General features: G+C 31.8%; 1 protein-coding gene across 1 annotated transcript; it reads right to left on the minus strand.

Annotated features, from left to right (window-relative positions):
• Nucleotides 1–269: 269 nt before the first annotated feature.
• LOC148602889 (stimulated by retinoic acid gene 6 protein-like) lies at nucleotides 270–16,906 on the minus strand. Its single transcript, XM_088552200.1, has 12 exons — nucleotides 16,790–16,906; nucleotides 14,049–14,088; nucleotides 12,712–12,855; nucleotides 11,858–11,949; nucleotides 11,441–11,567; nucleotides 10,570–10,693; nucleotides 9,805–9,962; nucleotides 8,243–8,291; nucleotides 6,685–6,802; nucleotides 2,558–2,689; nucleotides 1,565–1,728; nucleotides 270–811 (listed from the first exon to the last, which is right to left on the minus strand). Exons 1-12 carry the CDS (start codon nucleotides 16,891–16,893, stop codon nucleotides 531–533), a joined length of 1,533 nt encoding a protein of 510 aa, XP_088408326.1. The 5' UTR covers nucleotides 16,894–16,906; the 3' UTR covers nucleotides 270–530.
• Between the last annotated feature and the right edge of the window lie 1,712 nt (nucleotides 16,907–18,618).

The raw sequence follows: 18,618 nt of genomic DNA on the forward strand, positions 1-18,618 counted from the left end.
CAGTAGGGTTTTTAACGTGCGAGGAACGTGGCATCGTTCCCAACACGGTGCACCACTATGGTTTGCGGTCAGGTTTTACGTATTATAGCCTGACAACCCCAGCATGTAACACACCAGGGGTACCCCTTTTCACACAACCCAGTTGCTCTGTGGGCAGAGTGCTCTAGCCCCCGGCTAGGGTTCTGAGCAATATTTAGTCGCCTTTTACGACAAGCTTAGTGTTACTGCAGGCCTATTCTGTTGACACCCGGACCTGCACGGGTCTTTAATTGTATGTGTGTTGCATCCAAAGAGAGTATGTATTTGCCTTTAATGTTACATTGTATATCATTTTATTCTTATTGTGTATTTTTGATTTTTTTTTTATGAATTTATATGTTCTTATATCTATCAATCGTTTGGCCTAACACTACAATATTACGAATGATGTGTGTCCGTTTTCATATATCATATACATTAACTGAAAGTACAATTGAAATCATGCTATAATGTTTTAATCATTTCTTCATATGCATCGTTCAGTGCAATAACTACAGCGCAACTACATATACAACATCCGAAGTGCTGTCATATGTTTTAGATTTGACTTCAGGTCTTATTGACGGATTGTTTATCAGTGTATAAACTTTATGCCACCGACGTTGAATCCGACGATGTCGTTGATCAGCTGTTTCTTTAGTAAGTGCAGTTGTAAACTGAACATTGAAGTTTGTCGGACCTTTCGACGATAACAATGTATCACAGAATACAGCAACGACAGGGTTCCGGTGATGTAGTTCTACAAGTATCATGCCAACGTACGTATGGTAATCTGTAAATACAATTTGATATAAAGATGTACGGGTCACTATTCTATCACTATTGCCAAATATATCAGCATTGTTGTAAAATCGTAAAACAAGTTCATAAAATAGTAATTGTATAAATATTAAAAAAATGTTTTGTGGCATTGGTTCTTCGTATGGATGTCAAAATGACGCCACAATTATATGTGATTAAGAAAAAACGTTTGAATTTTTTTTTAATTTGTTTGTTTATGTGTTTTTTTGTTTTTTTGTTTTTTTTTTGTTTTGCTTTTTGTTTTTTTGTTTTTTTGTTTTTGTTTTTTTTTTATTTGTTTTTTTTTTTTCGGACAAATTTACATCCATCAAACACTCAAGAAACAACATGATGCCTTTACACTAGATAAACTATGTAACAATAAATGAATTCACTAAATACGAAGTTGTATCTTGAGTGTGGACGGAAATTGACCGGAATAAGACCAAAAAGAACAGTAATGACAGAATATCTTAGTTTGAGTCAATTTCAAGCACTTTTTTTCTTTTTTTAATGTAGGAATTATCGGAACTATTTTGTTATTTCATTTGCTATGGATTCAATAGTCCGAATTAACAATAAAATCTTTCATTTATTAATGGTTAGCTTCCGGTGGTATATAAGACTAATGAGAGCCTTTATCGCCCCTTCTTCTGTGTTCATGAGTCATAAGATTGCTTTTTGCAAAATAATATATTTTTTGTTCAAGTTGTAAAATTCAAATTCATGCATTAATTCAATTAACCTATGTCCAACTTTTCAAATCCTAGTGGTAGCATACACCTATCAATCCTTGCCATAGCAACTAAGCCGATAAGAAGCCCAATGAAGACTCGATTGAGGGCAGTTACCAAACCAATAATTGCATGGAAGAAAAACGCTAAAAACGTCAGTACATTGAAACTTCGTCTGTAAAAAGAAGAGTGTTTGCATAATCTTTTAACAATACACCGTGTTAACCATGTTTTAGTAGACAAAAATTATGTTGACGTACATTTGTAAAAGGAAACAATAACTGATTGATTGTTGGGGTTTAACGCCCGAGCAGCAATATTTCAGCTATATTCAGGCGATGAACATGAAATGGGTAATAAATGAACATGAAATGATGATGAAATGAAATATAGGATGGGACACAGGAATAATGGGGTCGACACATTTTGATTGCCACTGGAAATGAGAGAGGTGGGTAGGGTAGGATCGGGCAATTTAGCCTCTTTTGGCGGAGCCCTGTGGTCCTACTCCGGGAGAATACCACAGAAGGGTTATTTAACATGAGAGAAACGTGGCACCTTTCCCATCACGTTACACCACTATGATTTGCGGTCAGGTTTTACGTATTATGGGCTGACGACCCCAGCATGTAACACACCAGGGGTACTCTATTCCATCACCTGGGGCATACAACCCAGTTGCTCTATGGCAGTGCGTCGTAGCCTCCGGCTAGGGTTCTGAGCACTATTCTCGCCGTAAAACGAAACAAAATATCTGCAAAATTTGCATCTCATTTTAATATAATGAAACATAAAATATCTAAACATATGATAAAAGTTGACGGGTACTATAAATTAGTACTGTTGTCTTCATATTTCATATATGTTTATATTACAAATGAAAGTACGAAATGATTGAATTTACATGTACAAATATTACAAACTGTATGTTAAACTACTATCAACACAATATCCCTGTTTCATAAAGTCAAATAATTTAAATGAGCACTCTGATCATAACTTACGTGTTATTCAATGCAAAAGATCGCCTGGGTGGATAATTATGCATGGTTTCTACAGATAACTCTTGCAGGAAGAATTTTCTTGACAGAAAAGTTTGGAAACCTCGGATGATCAGTGTAACAATAATGAACGGCCTGTTGATAAAATAATCTTAACTTATAACTAATCTATGAATAACTGGAGTATGTTAATGGAAAAGAGCATAAGCACATATCCATATCTGACTTGATATTAGCGTGAAGAATATGGAGTAATACCTAATTCTGAAATAATGTATCGGAATAACGGCGATACGTACTTATTACCCAGTAAGCAAAAAAAATAAATTGGGGAAGGCTATCTAACATTTTAAATAAGGCTTGGCATGATAACTGTATATTCAGTTTGACGTAACTATTTTTTACCGTAGTATCATACAATAAGTAAAATCAATCACTGAGGGATTGTTATTTGTTTACTATTTATACTGGGATTCAATGATATTTAAGTATTTGTCTTTGCGAGAATCTTGTAAATTCTGTAATATGTGATCGATACACCCTTAAAAAGGCTACATACATTTTTGTAAGTAAGTTGTTTTATGGGTCTATATTATGAAATGAGTAATTATTCATTCAAGCTGCCTGCTCATAGAAGATAATCAACATTGAAAATCCAATAGATTCTGTTATATTTAAGTGTCATTTTCAGAGTTATCTCCCTGTATTTTGAAATATACAGTGCATTATTTATCATTTTTATTTCCTAAGAACACAGGTTATACAGTATCTGTATGGGATACACTTCCCATTTTACGGGGTATGGGGCAATGGGGGATGGGGTAATGGGGGATGGGGCAATGGGGCATGGCTAATGGGGAATGGGGGTTTGGACAATGGGGGAATGGGGCAATGGGTAATGTGGCATTGGGAATGGGGTAAATAAATAGGGCAATGGGAATGAGGCGAGGGAATAATTTTGATTGGTCAATCAAACAAATTGTTCTGCCTTTTTCCGCAAGCAACGTACATATCATAATTCTATGATAACAATCAAATTAGTTTTTAAACAAGCTTATTTAGAGTAATTTTTAATTATTACAGGTGTCGCAGTTCATTATTCATTGACATTTTCTTTAAATATTAACCGTAAGTACATTTGTTATTGATTGAAAATGTTTGCGCTCATACGATTTCTAAACGTAACTCATTTATGAAAATTTATAGTGAAATAATTTTGTGTCGGAGACACTCGTATGATTTCAATATTGACAAATAAAATGCATTGAGCGAAAATAACAAGACCTTTTAAAAAATTAAAAAAATGTTAATTCCCTTTCATTTGGGAGAAATATGTTATTCGTCCCATACTCGAAAAAGGATAATAATATTGCCGTTTTTAATATTTTATACAAGATTTTTTTACCATTCTTGAAATTGAAATTGTTCGCACCCATACAATTAGCAGAAATATCTCATTTTCAAGAATTTGGTCTGAAATATATGTATCATAGCCATCAATTTAATAGTTGTATAGAAAATTTTAACATATTTTACTATAATTTTGGCCTAATAGGTATATTAAAAGTGTTATCACACATACACTTATCAAAAATATGTCATCTTGAAGATTTTTGACTAAAATATGAGTGTCGCAACCGCCAACTGGATACTAATATTGCCATTTTTAATATTTTTGACAATAATTTTGGCCCATTTTTTGTAATTAAAATTGTTAGCACCCATACAACTTGCAGAAATATGTCATTTTGAAGATTTTTGACTGAAATATGAGTGTCACAACCACCAACCAGATACTAATATTGCCATTTTTAATATTTTTAACAATAATTTTGAACCATTTTTGAAATTAAAATTATTCCAATCTGCAGAAATATGTCATTTTTGAGAAATTTGATTGAAATAAATGTAACAACCACACATATGATTCTTATTTTGACAATTTTAACATTTTAAACAATAATATAAGACCATTAAGGTAATTATAAGTGTTCACACTCTTTTAATGTGCAAAACAATATCTCATTTTCAAGAATTTGTTCTGAAATATATACATCACAGCCATCATCGTAAAAATGATATAGACAATTTTAACATTTTTTACAATAATTTTAGATTAATAGGTATATTCAAATTGTTCCCACACATACACTTTGCAAGAAATGTCTTTTTGCAGATTTTTGACTGAAATATGAGTGTTGCAACCACCAACTGGATACAAATATTGCCATTTTTAATATTTTTTGCCCTTTATTGAAATTAAAATTGTTCGCACCCTTACTATCTGCAGAAATATGTCATTTTTTGAGAAATTTGATTGAAATTAATGTGTCATAGCCACAAATTTGATGCCTGCGTTAACAATTTTAACACGTTAAATAGTTATTTAAGACCATTAAGGTAATTTTAAGTGTTGGCACTCATTTAATTTGAAAAAATATCTCATTTTCAAGAATTTGGTTTGAAATATATGTATAACAACAATCAATAAAAACCTTATTGGGACAATTTTAACATTTTTAAGAATAATTGTAAAAATCAAATTTATTCACAATTTAAACATATATCTATAGTTTTAAGAATATTGTGCATGATCATTTCTCATGCCGCTCGGAGTGGTGATAATACATGTAAGCAATGCAAATATTGTGTGATTTCGGTAATTCTCCACCTCGCCGGCGAGAAAATCAATATTAATTGGACAAAACTTTTTGCATCCTAATACATTATATGTGTTTGATAAAACATTTACTTTACTTTTTGTTTTCGGAATGGGGAAAGGCATTTGACAACGGGAAATAAGTCGATGCAATGGTGGATGGAGCAATGGAGAATGGGGCAATAAGGAATAGGGTATGGGGGGAAGGGGCTATGGGGAATGGGAATATGGGGAATGGGGCAATGGGATAAGGGACAATGGGGAATGGGGGATTGGGCTATGGGGTATGGGGCAAGTGGGAAGTTTATCCCTTACAGGGACTGTATGAAAAACTAAATGTTAATTTATGTTTACTGTGGCAATTCAAAGGAAATATAAAAAGTAAAAATATGTAGGCTTTTCAAACATGTATCACAGTTTGCATGATTCTTAGTTGGAGTACTACTTAAAGGTTATAAAACGTTATCGTTTTCGTTGTAAAGCTCCGATGCAAAAATTCTTAAATACCACAAGCCGGCTACTGACTAGATAAGTTTTAGTTGTACCTTGGGTTTTTGCAAGCAATGCCAACACTTTGTGTATGCCTTTCTATTGTCTTAAATACTATGTAAAAATTAGTTTACTGTCATATCAGAACCGAAGTAATTGAAACCCGACCTATGTTTTAACATTTGTTGGCCATTTGTGTTATTCGTTAGAGCGTAATGGCAGTTTATAGTAAACCCTGGTTGTTTTCCATTCATTTGTACCAACGTTTTTTTCAAAATCTAATTCCAGTTCATCTGGTTCGTAGTTTGAGATATACCACTGAGTAGAAATCAAAATTTGAACCCAAATATGTTGTTCAAATTGAACGAACCATTTAATAGAGTGTCCAAGGAACGGATTATCAACAAAGCCTTTTTTGTAACATCACGATACATATACTACCAAAAAGAAAAACCGGAAAGTCACTACCTTAAGCATGGTTGCTGCTCATGATCATACATTTTTGTTAGATTTTCGGACTCTTCTGGTTTTATCAATATCATTTAATATATATTAAATATTTAATATCTAATATTTTTTTGCCCAGTGATCCCCACTTATCTTTTTATATTTTCATCGAAAGCATTTTAAATGTAGTTTGAAAAGATTTTATGAACTCCATGTTATTTCTTTGGCATGGGTGTTTTAAAAGCTATAACATACTATGTCAAAACCTATGGAAAACCCAGAATAAGCCTTTTCCTAAATGTAAAATGCTTATATTTCAAAAACAAACCCACTGGCCCATCAATTTTCATCTAACATTGTTCTAGCATCAAAGTTCTTAAAGCCTTATAAATACTGGTCATTCTTAAACTGAGAATCAAATATCCTTATCTTAGTCTTTTATACATACAAAATGCCTTTATTTTGCACATCATGTTTAATAGGCAGAAATACTAGTTAACGTTAACAGTTTATAAGAATGTGTCCTAGAACTTACAAGTAAACCAGCACAGGTTCAAAGAATGAAAAGGCAACGTCCCCTCTTAGCGGTAAGATAACCATGTAGGCTAAAGCAACGCATACAATAAAGACAACCATAATTAGCAAGAGGTAACCTGAAATTAATAATTAACATGGATAGTATAATAAGTTTTATGGTCGTCATTATGAACTCATGGATCGTTACGGTGTATCCATCTGCGCCATAAAAACTGATTTGTTCAACGTGCCATAGTTTTTCTTCCCTATTTTCTCCCCTGAACTTGACATTTTATGAGCAACTCGTCGGATGTTACTGGAAAAACAGAGGACCCTTATCCTACCGATGCGCCTGGTCCATGCTCCAAGTTTTTGTGGAGTCCGACTTTCGTTACTTTGTACGTATTATTTCAGTTACTTTATGTACTTTGCTGTGTATGTCTGTTTTCCATGTCTGGTTTTTTGTCCCTGAATTACATTCTTTTGAGTTCGGCTAGAATCTTGGATCTCTTGATATCTTTTTAACAGTAGGTCTCGTTCTATCTTGACATATTGTAATATATCTATATTCATATATAGATATAACATATATATTACATACCAAGAGTACAAGTTATAGGCGTCTTTCTTGTTTAATATGAATATACATTACATACACACTTAGTCTATACGGTGTTGAAAACCAATGGGACCACAGAGAAGCTTTTTAATGAAAATCATTCATAATTCTTTAGTGGTTTTAAGAGGAAGTACATGCAAAAATCAGACAGTAGGTGGTACATGACATATTTTGTTTTCAAAACATTTTATCCATTCCTTATTTAAACTTGAGACTTGGTTTTTGATTTCCGAAAATGATTACAGATAAATAAAGTTTACAGTTTGTATATGGAAAGCAAAGAAAAGGCGATAACTCTTTAATTTAAGCAAATTTTGGTTGATTGTTACGGAACTTTAAAAACATTTTGTGTTCCATTCATTCTCAATTCAAAACGAAGTTAATATCATTTGACATACATATGATATATTTATAACATAGGGACAAAGATTTAAGTGGGATAAAATGTATCTAGTGCCACCAGTATCAAAGAATCTCTCTGATCTTTACAAAAACAGACTATTAATAGATAGTTATTAAAATCTAAAGAAATCCTTTCCTCGGCAAAATTTTAAGTGCTTATATCTCAAAAACAAGTATGAAAGATATTAAAAGATTTCACAACCTTTTTGAAATCCTTTTTATTCCTAAATAGAGCAGTGAAATTCTTAATCTTAAAACAAATTGCTTCAGGAGGTAGACCTTAGGTAAGAGACACAAGTCTTACAAATTATTGTAACGTTTGTATTTAGCATTTCACATCAATTTCATGTAAACACCAAATTAATTTTGATTTATTTCATTCTGTTTCAAACGAAAGCTGGATAGGGTTCGGTAAAGTTAAATATGATACAAACATTTAACTGATTTCTAGAGTTATGTCCCTTACCCTATGACCCTATGTCTACTTCTTTAAATAATGTTTTGATTTGAATTATCGGTCGAAACGATTTAAAACATTTAACATTATCGTACTTACACCACACCAGGAAGGCTATCTGGCAACCAGCATATCGTAGACTGGCACCCTAATGACAACAACGAATCCTATATCAAATCTTGTTTTAATTTCAATTTTTATACTTCATTTTTTATGTGTTTGTTACTGAGTATTTGAACATGTAATTACCTTTATTTAAATACTGAAAATATTTCTTATGAAGACATGCATGGTTAAATATCAAATGTGACTCTTGAAGATTAATAAAAAAAAAAAGGTCAGACTCAACTGCAACTCATAGATGTACAAAAAGACGCCCTTAAGCGGAGACCATGCGAGGCCAGTATTTGGAGTAAACGTAGTTGAAATCCAACATGCATTAATGGCGCGAATATTTCGGTTTTAGGAACTGTCAGTATGTATAATTAGATTATATGTATACTTTCTCTACAGAAAATGTCTAGTTAAAACAAAGGGAAAAAAATCGTATAATAATATTTTTGTTGACGATTGGCTCAGATTTTAGCCAGTTTGTATTGTAAGGCTTCAAAATAGCTATAAATATAAGAAAAAAGAACGGATATGCACCATATAACCTAAATACATTAAAGTGAATACCTCTCAGAGATCAAGAGGTCTACAACAAGTGTAAACACGCGTTGAAGTAACATCTGAAAGGCCCCGACAACAATAAAATCTATGGTTATATAATGATGACTATTCAAAATGCACTAAAAAACAACACAAAGACCAGATTGTAGACAGGTACATAAAATCTGCGGTTGAATTTAATTAGCTCTATAAGGCCTTAAGCAACCATATTTCAGGTAGGGTAAAAAATTAGCAAACAAAATATCAAACAAGCATGCCATAACATTCACTCGAAAACACATCTAATTCTCTCCGTGGAATACCTCAACTTACACCATAAAGACAAATTTGGTTATCTACTTAAAGAACGCTCGCAGTTACTGGACGCAAGCTCAGTATTAGTGAGTAACAATACCATCAAAACTACAAGTAATAATATCGGACGCTACAGAGGACTGGAATTGAAGGATTAACAAATTTACAAAATTTAAAATTAACAAAATAGGCAATATGGTTTTTACGTAGTGGTCGAATATCTCTATTTGTAAAAACAAGATTCAAAAAACTTTAAAAGTGGTTTACATAAATAGATTTATTAAGGTTAGATAATAAACCAAACTGGTTTTGTTTGTAAGAATATGTTTTATAGGCTATATTTTTGTAAAAAAAAACTGAGTGTGCATTATCATCTTAATTTAGAACCTGCAAGTATTATATTTTTGTATCAAAGTTTTCTAAAGGTGAAAAAACTAATTAATGATTTTGGAATTTTGGGATATCGATACCCATAGTTCAAAAGAGGTTCTGAGATAAATTTGTTGTGTTCAATAAAACTTGACATTTCATTATAAATATGAGCAAAGCAGACTAATAAAGAAATATTAAAGCCATTACCATAGATGGGTGGTGCTTCAGGACTGTCACCATGTAAAGAAGTATATTAATAGATACAGCTTACGTATATAGTAGTTAATTTCAATTCTTTTAAATAGAGAGTAAGCATAACTTACAACAAGGTCACCATTCAATGTTTTCCTCATCCTAATTGATAAGAATGAGTAATCACCCCTGTGCATTTTCTGAAGGTCCTTTCGGTAGTTCGAATAGATAATGATCATGTACAGTGCGATAAAGATGCTCGATATTGTGATTGAGGTATAAAATCCAACTGAAATAACAACAAACTTACAATTGTGGGATACTTCAGCTACTAAATAAAAGATGTAGATCCTATCTTCTATGGAAAAGGGAGACAGTCCTGGTATATTTCATTGTACAAATATTTCATGTTAATGTTGATTTTGATAGTGTTAGGTACGTATGTTTTGTCAGAAATTGCAATTCTCTATTTGCTTAGTTGAGTAATATGAGTTGTGCACTGCGCTCAACCAAGAATCGCACTTTTAGATATTAAAAAAGGGACGATAGCTGAGAAAGGGTAGGTAAACGGTTGTCCTTTTTTTCATTAATACAGCGTACTACCCGATTAAGATATAATAAATAATAGTACATAATTCTTTTTTATTATTTTTTAATTTCTGTTTTTTTTAATTGCATTTTTTTAGAACATTTTAAAATCTACTTTCATTTTGAATTGACTTCCCTGACCAATATCTGCGGGCCTGTCTGATATCTATTCGTATTTGACTGAACGTCTATCGTTAGCCTGGCATGTTGTGCTCGGTATCACTGTGTTAGTGACATATGTAACGTATTACATTGATTGGTATTGGCTACATGTGTGAAAATTGCTTACCATAAGAATAGTTACTTACCATCACATACAATTTGTAATGTCTTTATAAATGGTCCTAAGCTTGTATTGTAAACTCGACTTCCTACTTCAATAAAGGCCAAATTACAGAATGCTGAGTATAATACAACCAGCTGAATTCCAACCTGACAAATACCATAACAGACCCTTTCGTGCTTATTTAATTAGAAGACTCAGTTGGTACGTCCGCAAGGTAAATACTACACCTTCCAGGAAAACCTCTACAGTTTTCATCGAGTTTACTGGAAAGTGAGGCATCTACTTTCCGGAGGTATCTGCTCAGAAAATTCGCATGAAAGGGTCAATTCTTATTTTTTCATTGAATTTCCTTATGTTTAACGTTTAAGAAATGTGATGACTTTTTCATTGAATTTCCCTTTGCTTTCCATTTATGAGACATTTTAAAGATCTTTTAATTGATTCATCTCCTTGTTTTTGCTTCCAGAGATATTTTAATGATGTCGGCACCATGTAGAAGTGTAAGTACAAAACCAAAACGGTAAAAAAGTAGTACAAATTTTTAAGACTTTTAATATTAAACAGCAATGAATGACAATAGCTTAAAAATTGGCTTTTGGTGATGTGTAAAAGTCTGGTTGGAGTAATGAATAAAACTATTGCGCAAAGGTTGTTGGTTGTTTTCTTTCATTCTATCTTATGCATTCAAGATTTAAATGGAGTTAACTTTTCGTTGTGTTTTGTTTTGCTTTGTTTTTGTTTTTTGTTTTTTTGTTTTTTGCTTTTTTGTTTCTCTGTTTAATTTATTTTTGTTTTGTTTTGTTTTTTGTTTGTTTTTTTTTTAATTTTGTTTTATTATTATTATTATTATTATTATTATTATTATTATTATCATTATCATTTCCCATAATCACCTCATATAGAACAATACAGGATACAACAAAGGTAGATATCACCCGTGGTGACCCTCTCAGTTGGGAATTTAATCCTAGTTGTTTCTTTATCCAGAATGTTAATGATGGAGAGTCCAATCTGTTCAATCTGAAACGTTCAATTATCATAAACTCAATATGTTATACGTACATTTCCTTCATGCATAGAAACTTCTTGCATGATCAATTCCAAATGCAAAGTCATACGACGAGTACTCACTCCTAAAAGCTTGTTGGACCCTGTCTTCACCAGAAACTTTGAAAGTCTCTTCATATAAATCTTAATGTATTTTGAAACTGGTTAAATCGAGCACTTGCCTAAACCGGATTATATTTATCAAGTCAAAAAGTTTTGTTTTTGTCAGTTTTACTTTACAATGTATACGGAAAATCACAAACCTTGTTGGGTGGATTCCTTTTTTAATTTTCGGATTTCTTCTTTTTCTCAATAACCATTTCAAGTACTCATACTGGTGGCCTGTAGCACAACGCTAATATAAAACGACACTTTTATTTATTTCTAAAATATTTTACAGTACATGTAGTTCCTTTAAAGAGCCGTTACGAATTATGAATTTAGAAAGCCAAGTGGCAAAGACTAAGCTTAGAAATACGGATATAGACAAAATTTATTTCGTACAACATACGAAACACATATTCAAACACCTAGTTAACTTAAAGTATGAACATAAAAAATATGTGGCATAGACTCCAACTAAAACTTTAATTAACATTTAAGCAAGTTTATTTATGACTAACAGTATGTTTAATTTAATTGTAAATCTATATCAACAGTGAAACCTCTATAAACCAAACACTGAATATCCGGAAACATTCTAAACCAGACGGTCCTTATATTTTGAAGTTGTCATCGAAAGTAATTTTAAGTCCAAGACGGTTTGGATAGCTTTCATTGTATAATAAATTACGGATGAACATCACCACCATTCCGTCAGTTTTTAGAGAAGAAAAATTATCGCTCTCAGTTATTTCTTTATGTTAATTTTATTTTTATTTGCGCTCCATATCTTTACCATAATGGCTTAAATAACCTCAATTTTGAAGGTCGGAACAGAAAAAAAAACAATATAATCATAACAGCAACACAGATACATGCAAGTTGTGCTTCTCGTGTTGTTTACATCTACGACATTTTATCTACAAAATTACAGTAAGTGTGATTCAACGTTAAATATTTAAATCGAAGTGTAAGTTCTTATTCCCTAAAATTACATATAATGTGGTAAATTTACCTTTTGTAAATCAAGAGAATCCTCCCCTTTGCAAAATAACCCTCGAATATGTTGGCATAGTTTATACAGGAAGTATGCATTTATCATAAAGTAACATATAACTGCAGGAATGTAAACTAGATACAAAGACGGATACGGAATATTCTGAAATACAATATGAAACAGGTTCACGAATATGGGTAAATACGTATCTCTTTTGTATTTTAGGATATATATATGTGAAAATCGTGAGAATTTCAGTTTTATAATATAATAGATACATTTTGTATAACGAGAATATGTATGGTGTAAATATCAAAGAGACAACAATCTCACTGGGATAAAAATATTATACAAATGCCAACCCTTATTTCATGAACGGCAACGAAAGCCTTATACCACAGGGCAGACTGCAACTGGTCCCAAAATGTTATTATACATAGGTAAAATGAAATATTTGCCCCTATATACTCAATTAACATAAACAAATAAACTAAAGGTGAAAACGAAACAAGACATACAGAGGCCAGAAATTCCTGACTTGGGACAGGCGCAAAAATGCGGCGGGGTTAAAGTATTTTGGAGTGATCACAATCCTCCCTTTTAAAATCTGGCCACTGTAGAAAAACATAATTTATAATGCTTATTTAACAAAAAAAAACAGGTTAAATACTTTGACACCATTATTAATTTGATATTTAATACTGCTGAAGCTTATGTGAGTCATTTTGTATAGTTTTAATTATTTTGAGAACAACAATAAGGATATGTTGTCATCAGTTTGAAGACCACGTGTAAAAAGCTCTATGGTTGTCATTATTACGAGACTGGCAACTATAAAATGTCTTTTTTATATGACCAAGGACCTCAGCCTCCCTCTTCATTGGACTAGACCTTCAATAAATAAAACATGTTGAGACTTGCAAGAAGCAGGAACGGACTATTCATCTTTCAGGTGTATCTGCCTTCAAAACAAGTTTTTTAGCGTTGCTTTAGTCGTTTGTTTTCCTGTGAGTACAATGTTTGGTTCCTTTGTGTCGTCTGTTTTGTTTTTCGCGTGCTATATAATTGAGTTATTTCTCGATTGCACTCAGAAGTGCAAAAACGGCTGTGGATAATAATTTTGAACTATAGCTTAAAAGAGTTATCCTATTATTGTGAGTTGTTTGGTATGGAAAGGGATATATCAGTGGCCGATCCGGGAGTTCCTGGGTCTGAACTCCCCCCTTCCTTTTTGAACCCTTTTGTTAATTTCTTGTTTTCAGAGCAAAGGTCTCCTCATTCCAAAGTATCTTGACCCGCCCCTGTTACATATATATACATGTGACTTGTGCATATTTTTTATAATAGGTTCTTACCCTCAACTGGATGTCTATTGTATAAATAAAAACTGCATATCTAAATAAATATAAACAATTATATTGTTAGATTTATTATACATTTTCTGATCAAATAACACAATTACTCGCGGTTTTAGTGGTGAATTGGGTTTAATTACATATTTCAATCATTGCAAGTAACAAGCACTTTCTGTTACATGCTTATTTTTTTAATCTCAAATTAGGAAGAGTTTCCTTAAAATTTAAGTGGTACAAAATTGAGATCAGGACGATTTAGAAAGATATATTCAATTAGAGGTTTGCTGAAACCTGGCCCAGTGGCTGAACCGATTTTAATTTTAAAAGAATAAAACCTTTATTAGAACAACCACAATATAAGGACAGTGGGTACACTTAAAACTTAAAACTAAAAAAGTTGTTTATCTTTAACTAATGTAAACTTGTTAGATTAAATAGAAATTTTTTTTTTGTTATGTTAAAATCAATTTAAATTATTCATCAGAAATTTATGGGCATTTTGCATAACTATGTATATGAAAATCGTTATACTTCAATGGACTACATTATCAGTACAAAATGTGCGAAATGTATGTAAATTTGTTACACAATCATTTAGTACCGTGACCATAAAAAGTCGCTGATATCTTAAAATTAATTGAAGGTATGTTCATATTGTTGTCAATTACCTTTGATTTCAGATATTTCTTGTTCTACCTTAGACTTGACTTTTAAAAGCAACTCGGCGGGAGTTTCTGGAAAAGCAGAGGACGCTTACCCTACCGGTGTACCTAGTCCATTCTCCCAGTTTTTTAGTGGAGTCCGAGTTGCTAATTTACATTATTATTTTGTATGTATTATTTTAGTTATTCTATGTTCTTTTGTTGTGTTTGTCTTTTTAACATGCCTGGTCTATGTCCCTGGATTACATTCTTTTGATTTACGCTAGAATCTTGGTTCTCTTGATTACTCTTCGACAATTACTAGACACTACTTGTTTTCATTCGTTCAAGTATATTATCAGAAATACCGTGTATTGACATTTTCCTACGAAGGTGACAATTGTGGTTAAAGAGAAACAATCCTGATATTATCATTTATCAAACAGTTTATGTTAATGTACGTACGTTATGTGAATAAATAGTAATTTTCTATTGACAAAGAGCAATTTACCGTCAATAATTTGAATACGACTGAGCTACTTTGTCTACAAAATATCGAAATTTGCAATATCTATTTATGATTAATATTTGTGTATTTTATTATGCATTTAATTTATTAAATCTTTGTCATGATTTGTAATATTTGGTTCTAATGCTGTTGATGCGAGGTTACTCTATGAAACACATCTACAGTATACAGAAATATGTAATATTAATACGAGTCATTTCTGTTGTATTTGTATACACATCTTTGCTTTACTTGTAGAATACCATCTAATTCATTTACCAAAGTTACTAACAGAAATAATTTCTGCTGATGTCTGTTTCACTTGTTTACTAAATGCAGCTTCGAATTAATGAATATAATTATGTTATGAGATGTACATGTTGTTTCATTAAAATTCAATACCATTGTTGTTAACAAATATGCTGTTTTTATTCATTGTATAGCAATAAAATTTCCCCATAGAAAGCAATGCAACGTCAGCTTGAAATTAATTTCCATATTGCACTAGTGCAAATAATTAGAAATTGTGACATTATCCGTGACAACAGTTCATTTCAAACAAGACTAAATTTCATGGCAATATATTAACAGGGTTATTGCATGAATACTGGGGAATATTATACCGAGTAGAATTTTATATTGCACGAGCTAACGAGTGCAAGATACATTCTACGAGCGATGATATTTTTCAGTACTCATGCAGTAACCTTATAGTACGAAGAACATTAAAACAAATAATGTCTAATGTGTTCTTAAGCGGCAGTCTTTATACAAAATCAGACAGAGAGTGATTCATGCATGTAAAAAAAAACACCAATTCACATTTATTTCCTGTTCAGAAAGAGTTAAAGACCGCAAAACTAGCCTTTAGTTAGTTTTTTAAGTATGTTGCGCTCACGAAATAAAGAAAAAATATAGATTTAGTATGAAATCGGCATTATCGTTCTTGATTTGGTTTGATATGGTTAATTTTAGTGGGATATGACAGTTCGGCTTTCTCAAAAGTGCAGATCAAATACAAAAGGACCATTGTGACACAAATATATAGCACATGTAGATCGAATAAAAAACATCATTTGTTTGGTGGGTTTTTCTACACTATGAATCACCTATACTATAGGCAAAGACTGATTTTGATATGGAATGATACTTAACTATCTTTGTAAGAATCATGCTTAATCTGAAAATTGTGATACACCCCAAAAAAGGCTACATATTTTTATTTTTATAATTGAGTTGTTTTATGAGTCTATACTATGAAATGTGTAATTATTCATTCAAATCTGCCTGCTCTTAGGAGATAATCAACATTGAAAATACAATATATTCTATTGTATTTGAGTGCCATTTACAGAGTTATCCCCCTTAATTTTGAAATCTACAGTGCATTCTATATACTTTTTATCTCCTATGAACATGGGTTATATGAAAAATCACATGAAACTTTAAGTTTACTATGACATTTCAGACAAAATATCAAAAATAAAAATATGTAGGCTTTCCAACCATGAATCATATTTTGCATGATTCTTTGCTGGAGTGCTACTTAATATGTTGTTAGGTTTAATTTCAAATAATAGTAATTTACTTACATAAATCCAGTATAGAGGAATCCGACCAATGGTTCGACAACGACTCTCTTGCATCTGATCAAAGCAAACACTGGGTAAAACTTTATCGCTACCAACAGCGCCATAAATAACCACACAAACACTGAGGAAAAACAAAACAGCAAATCATATAAACTTGTCAGTGAATAAAAGTCGATCATATGTTTATAGATAATTTAATTAAGTTGTTGTGAGTATGTTTTAAATATTTTTTTCTAATATCCATTTGTTTAATTACTATTAGTATTGGGTTAATGATGATTGTATTTATTTTTGTTTCAAAAGTAACACACTTTTTGGATAGATAACAGTTATTCATAGACAAAATTTTGTAATATGACAGTGAAGTCATCAATCTTTTTGATGATCTACTAGTTAAATTTTGATGCTAAAACCCAATTACAAGGAATGACTGCTTTGAAAGATATTATGTTGTACAGGACGTGCTTAGTGTTATAAATATGTGTATCCTCCGAGATAGAAAAAAATATAGCAGCCATTCTTTAAGAACTGTTTCGTATGATATGTATATAAACGTTTAATATTATAGATTTCTTCCTTTATCAAAAAAGTAAAAACTTTGAATTATATTATTCCGTATATTGGTGTAATTAAAAATTGGTAAGTTCAAAACAAGCGGAAATTTTACTACTAGTGACATTTGCATTATGGTTACCGTAGTAATCATTATTACAGAGTGGCATCATTATTTATCGCCAGTGTGTCGATATGTCTCTTCTCTAAAACTCACCTCTCACCCATGGCACGATGTATCTGTGTATTTTATTTAATTGAAACAACGCATTTCTATTGAATATGAGGCAAACGACTTCTGATGATGTGCAACCAAACGCCGCTGCGTACACATAGGTCAGACGATCGTACTTCAGGAAATCTATAGGTCTGTTAGAATATATTGTGAAGCCTATACATACAGACATTAGTTGGCGTAAAACATAATCTAATGCAACATTTGTTGTAATGTGGAATTTCATTGGAGAATACCGTTAATATTTCAGAGTGTCAGTTTCATGACTGACTGTCCCAGTTTTAGGCCGACGTCATTTATAAGATGTTTAATTGTTATATGCAAGGATTTATTTGCACAAGTTGCATCATTAATAATGAAGATAAATGTATTTTTATTGAAGGTTTAGAGGCATCAGCCGTGAATTCTTTTAATTCATGTCGTTTAATTAAATGATAAATCCCCAAAATCGTCTTTTTTTGTTTTTGTTTTTGTTTTTTTTGTTTTTTTTGTTTTTGTTTATGTTTTTTGTTTTTGTTTTTTTGTTTTTTGTTTGTTTTTTGGTTTTTTTTGTGAACAAATATATACTACGAGCACTTATGGACAGTTTAGGTTATGTTCTTTTGTACAATGCGAATGTTTCTACAAAAGCGGAGGACGCTTGCCCTACCGGTGCACCTGGTTCATGCTCCCAGATTTTTTAATGAAGTCCGAGTTACACATTTACTTTTACATTTACCCTTGATAACTCTTGGATTTAACAGTATGACTTGTATTCAATGTTTATTTGATAATCTTTTACAAATACATGTATACGAAAATTTGTTGAAAGCGCCTATATCATCATTATTTTAATTAAAGTGGAAAAAAATTGTCTTTAAGTCGCCGATCCGCGGGAGATTTCCTTTATTTTGAGCTGAGACGAACAGAGACATGTGTTGTTGGGTTTATGGGACAATCAATAATTATCACAAATATAAGAATAAACCATGTCGTTTGTGCATTTGCTAAGCTTATCCTTACATTGTAAGTATTTGCTACTAAGTGCGACCTTTGCAAATAT

Source organism: Perna viridis, chromosome 11 (genome assembly GCF_037379345.1).
Source record: "Perna viridis isolate PV_CMFRI_1.1 ecotype Kerala chromosome 11, ASM3737934v1, whole genome shotgun sequence".
NCBI lineage: Eukaryota > Metazoa > Mollusca > Bivalvia > Mytilida > Mytilidae > Perna > Perna viridis.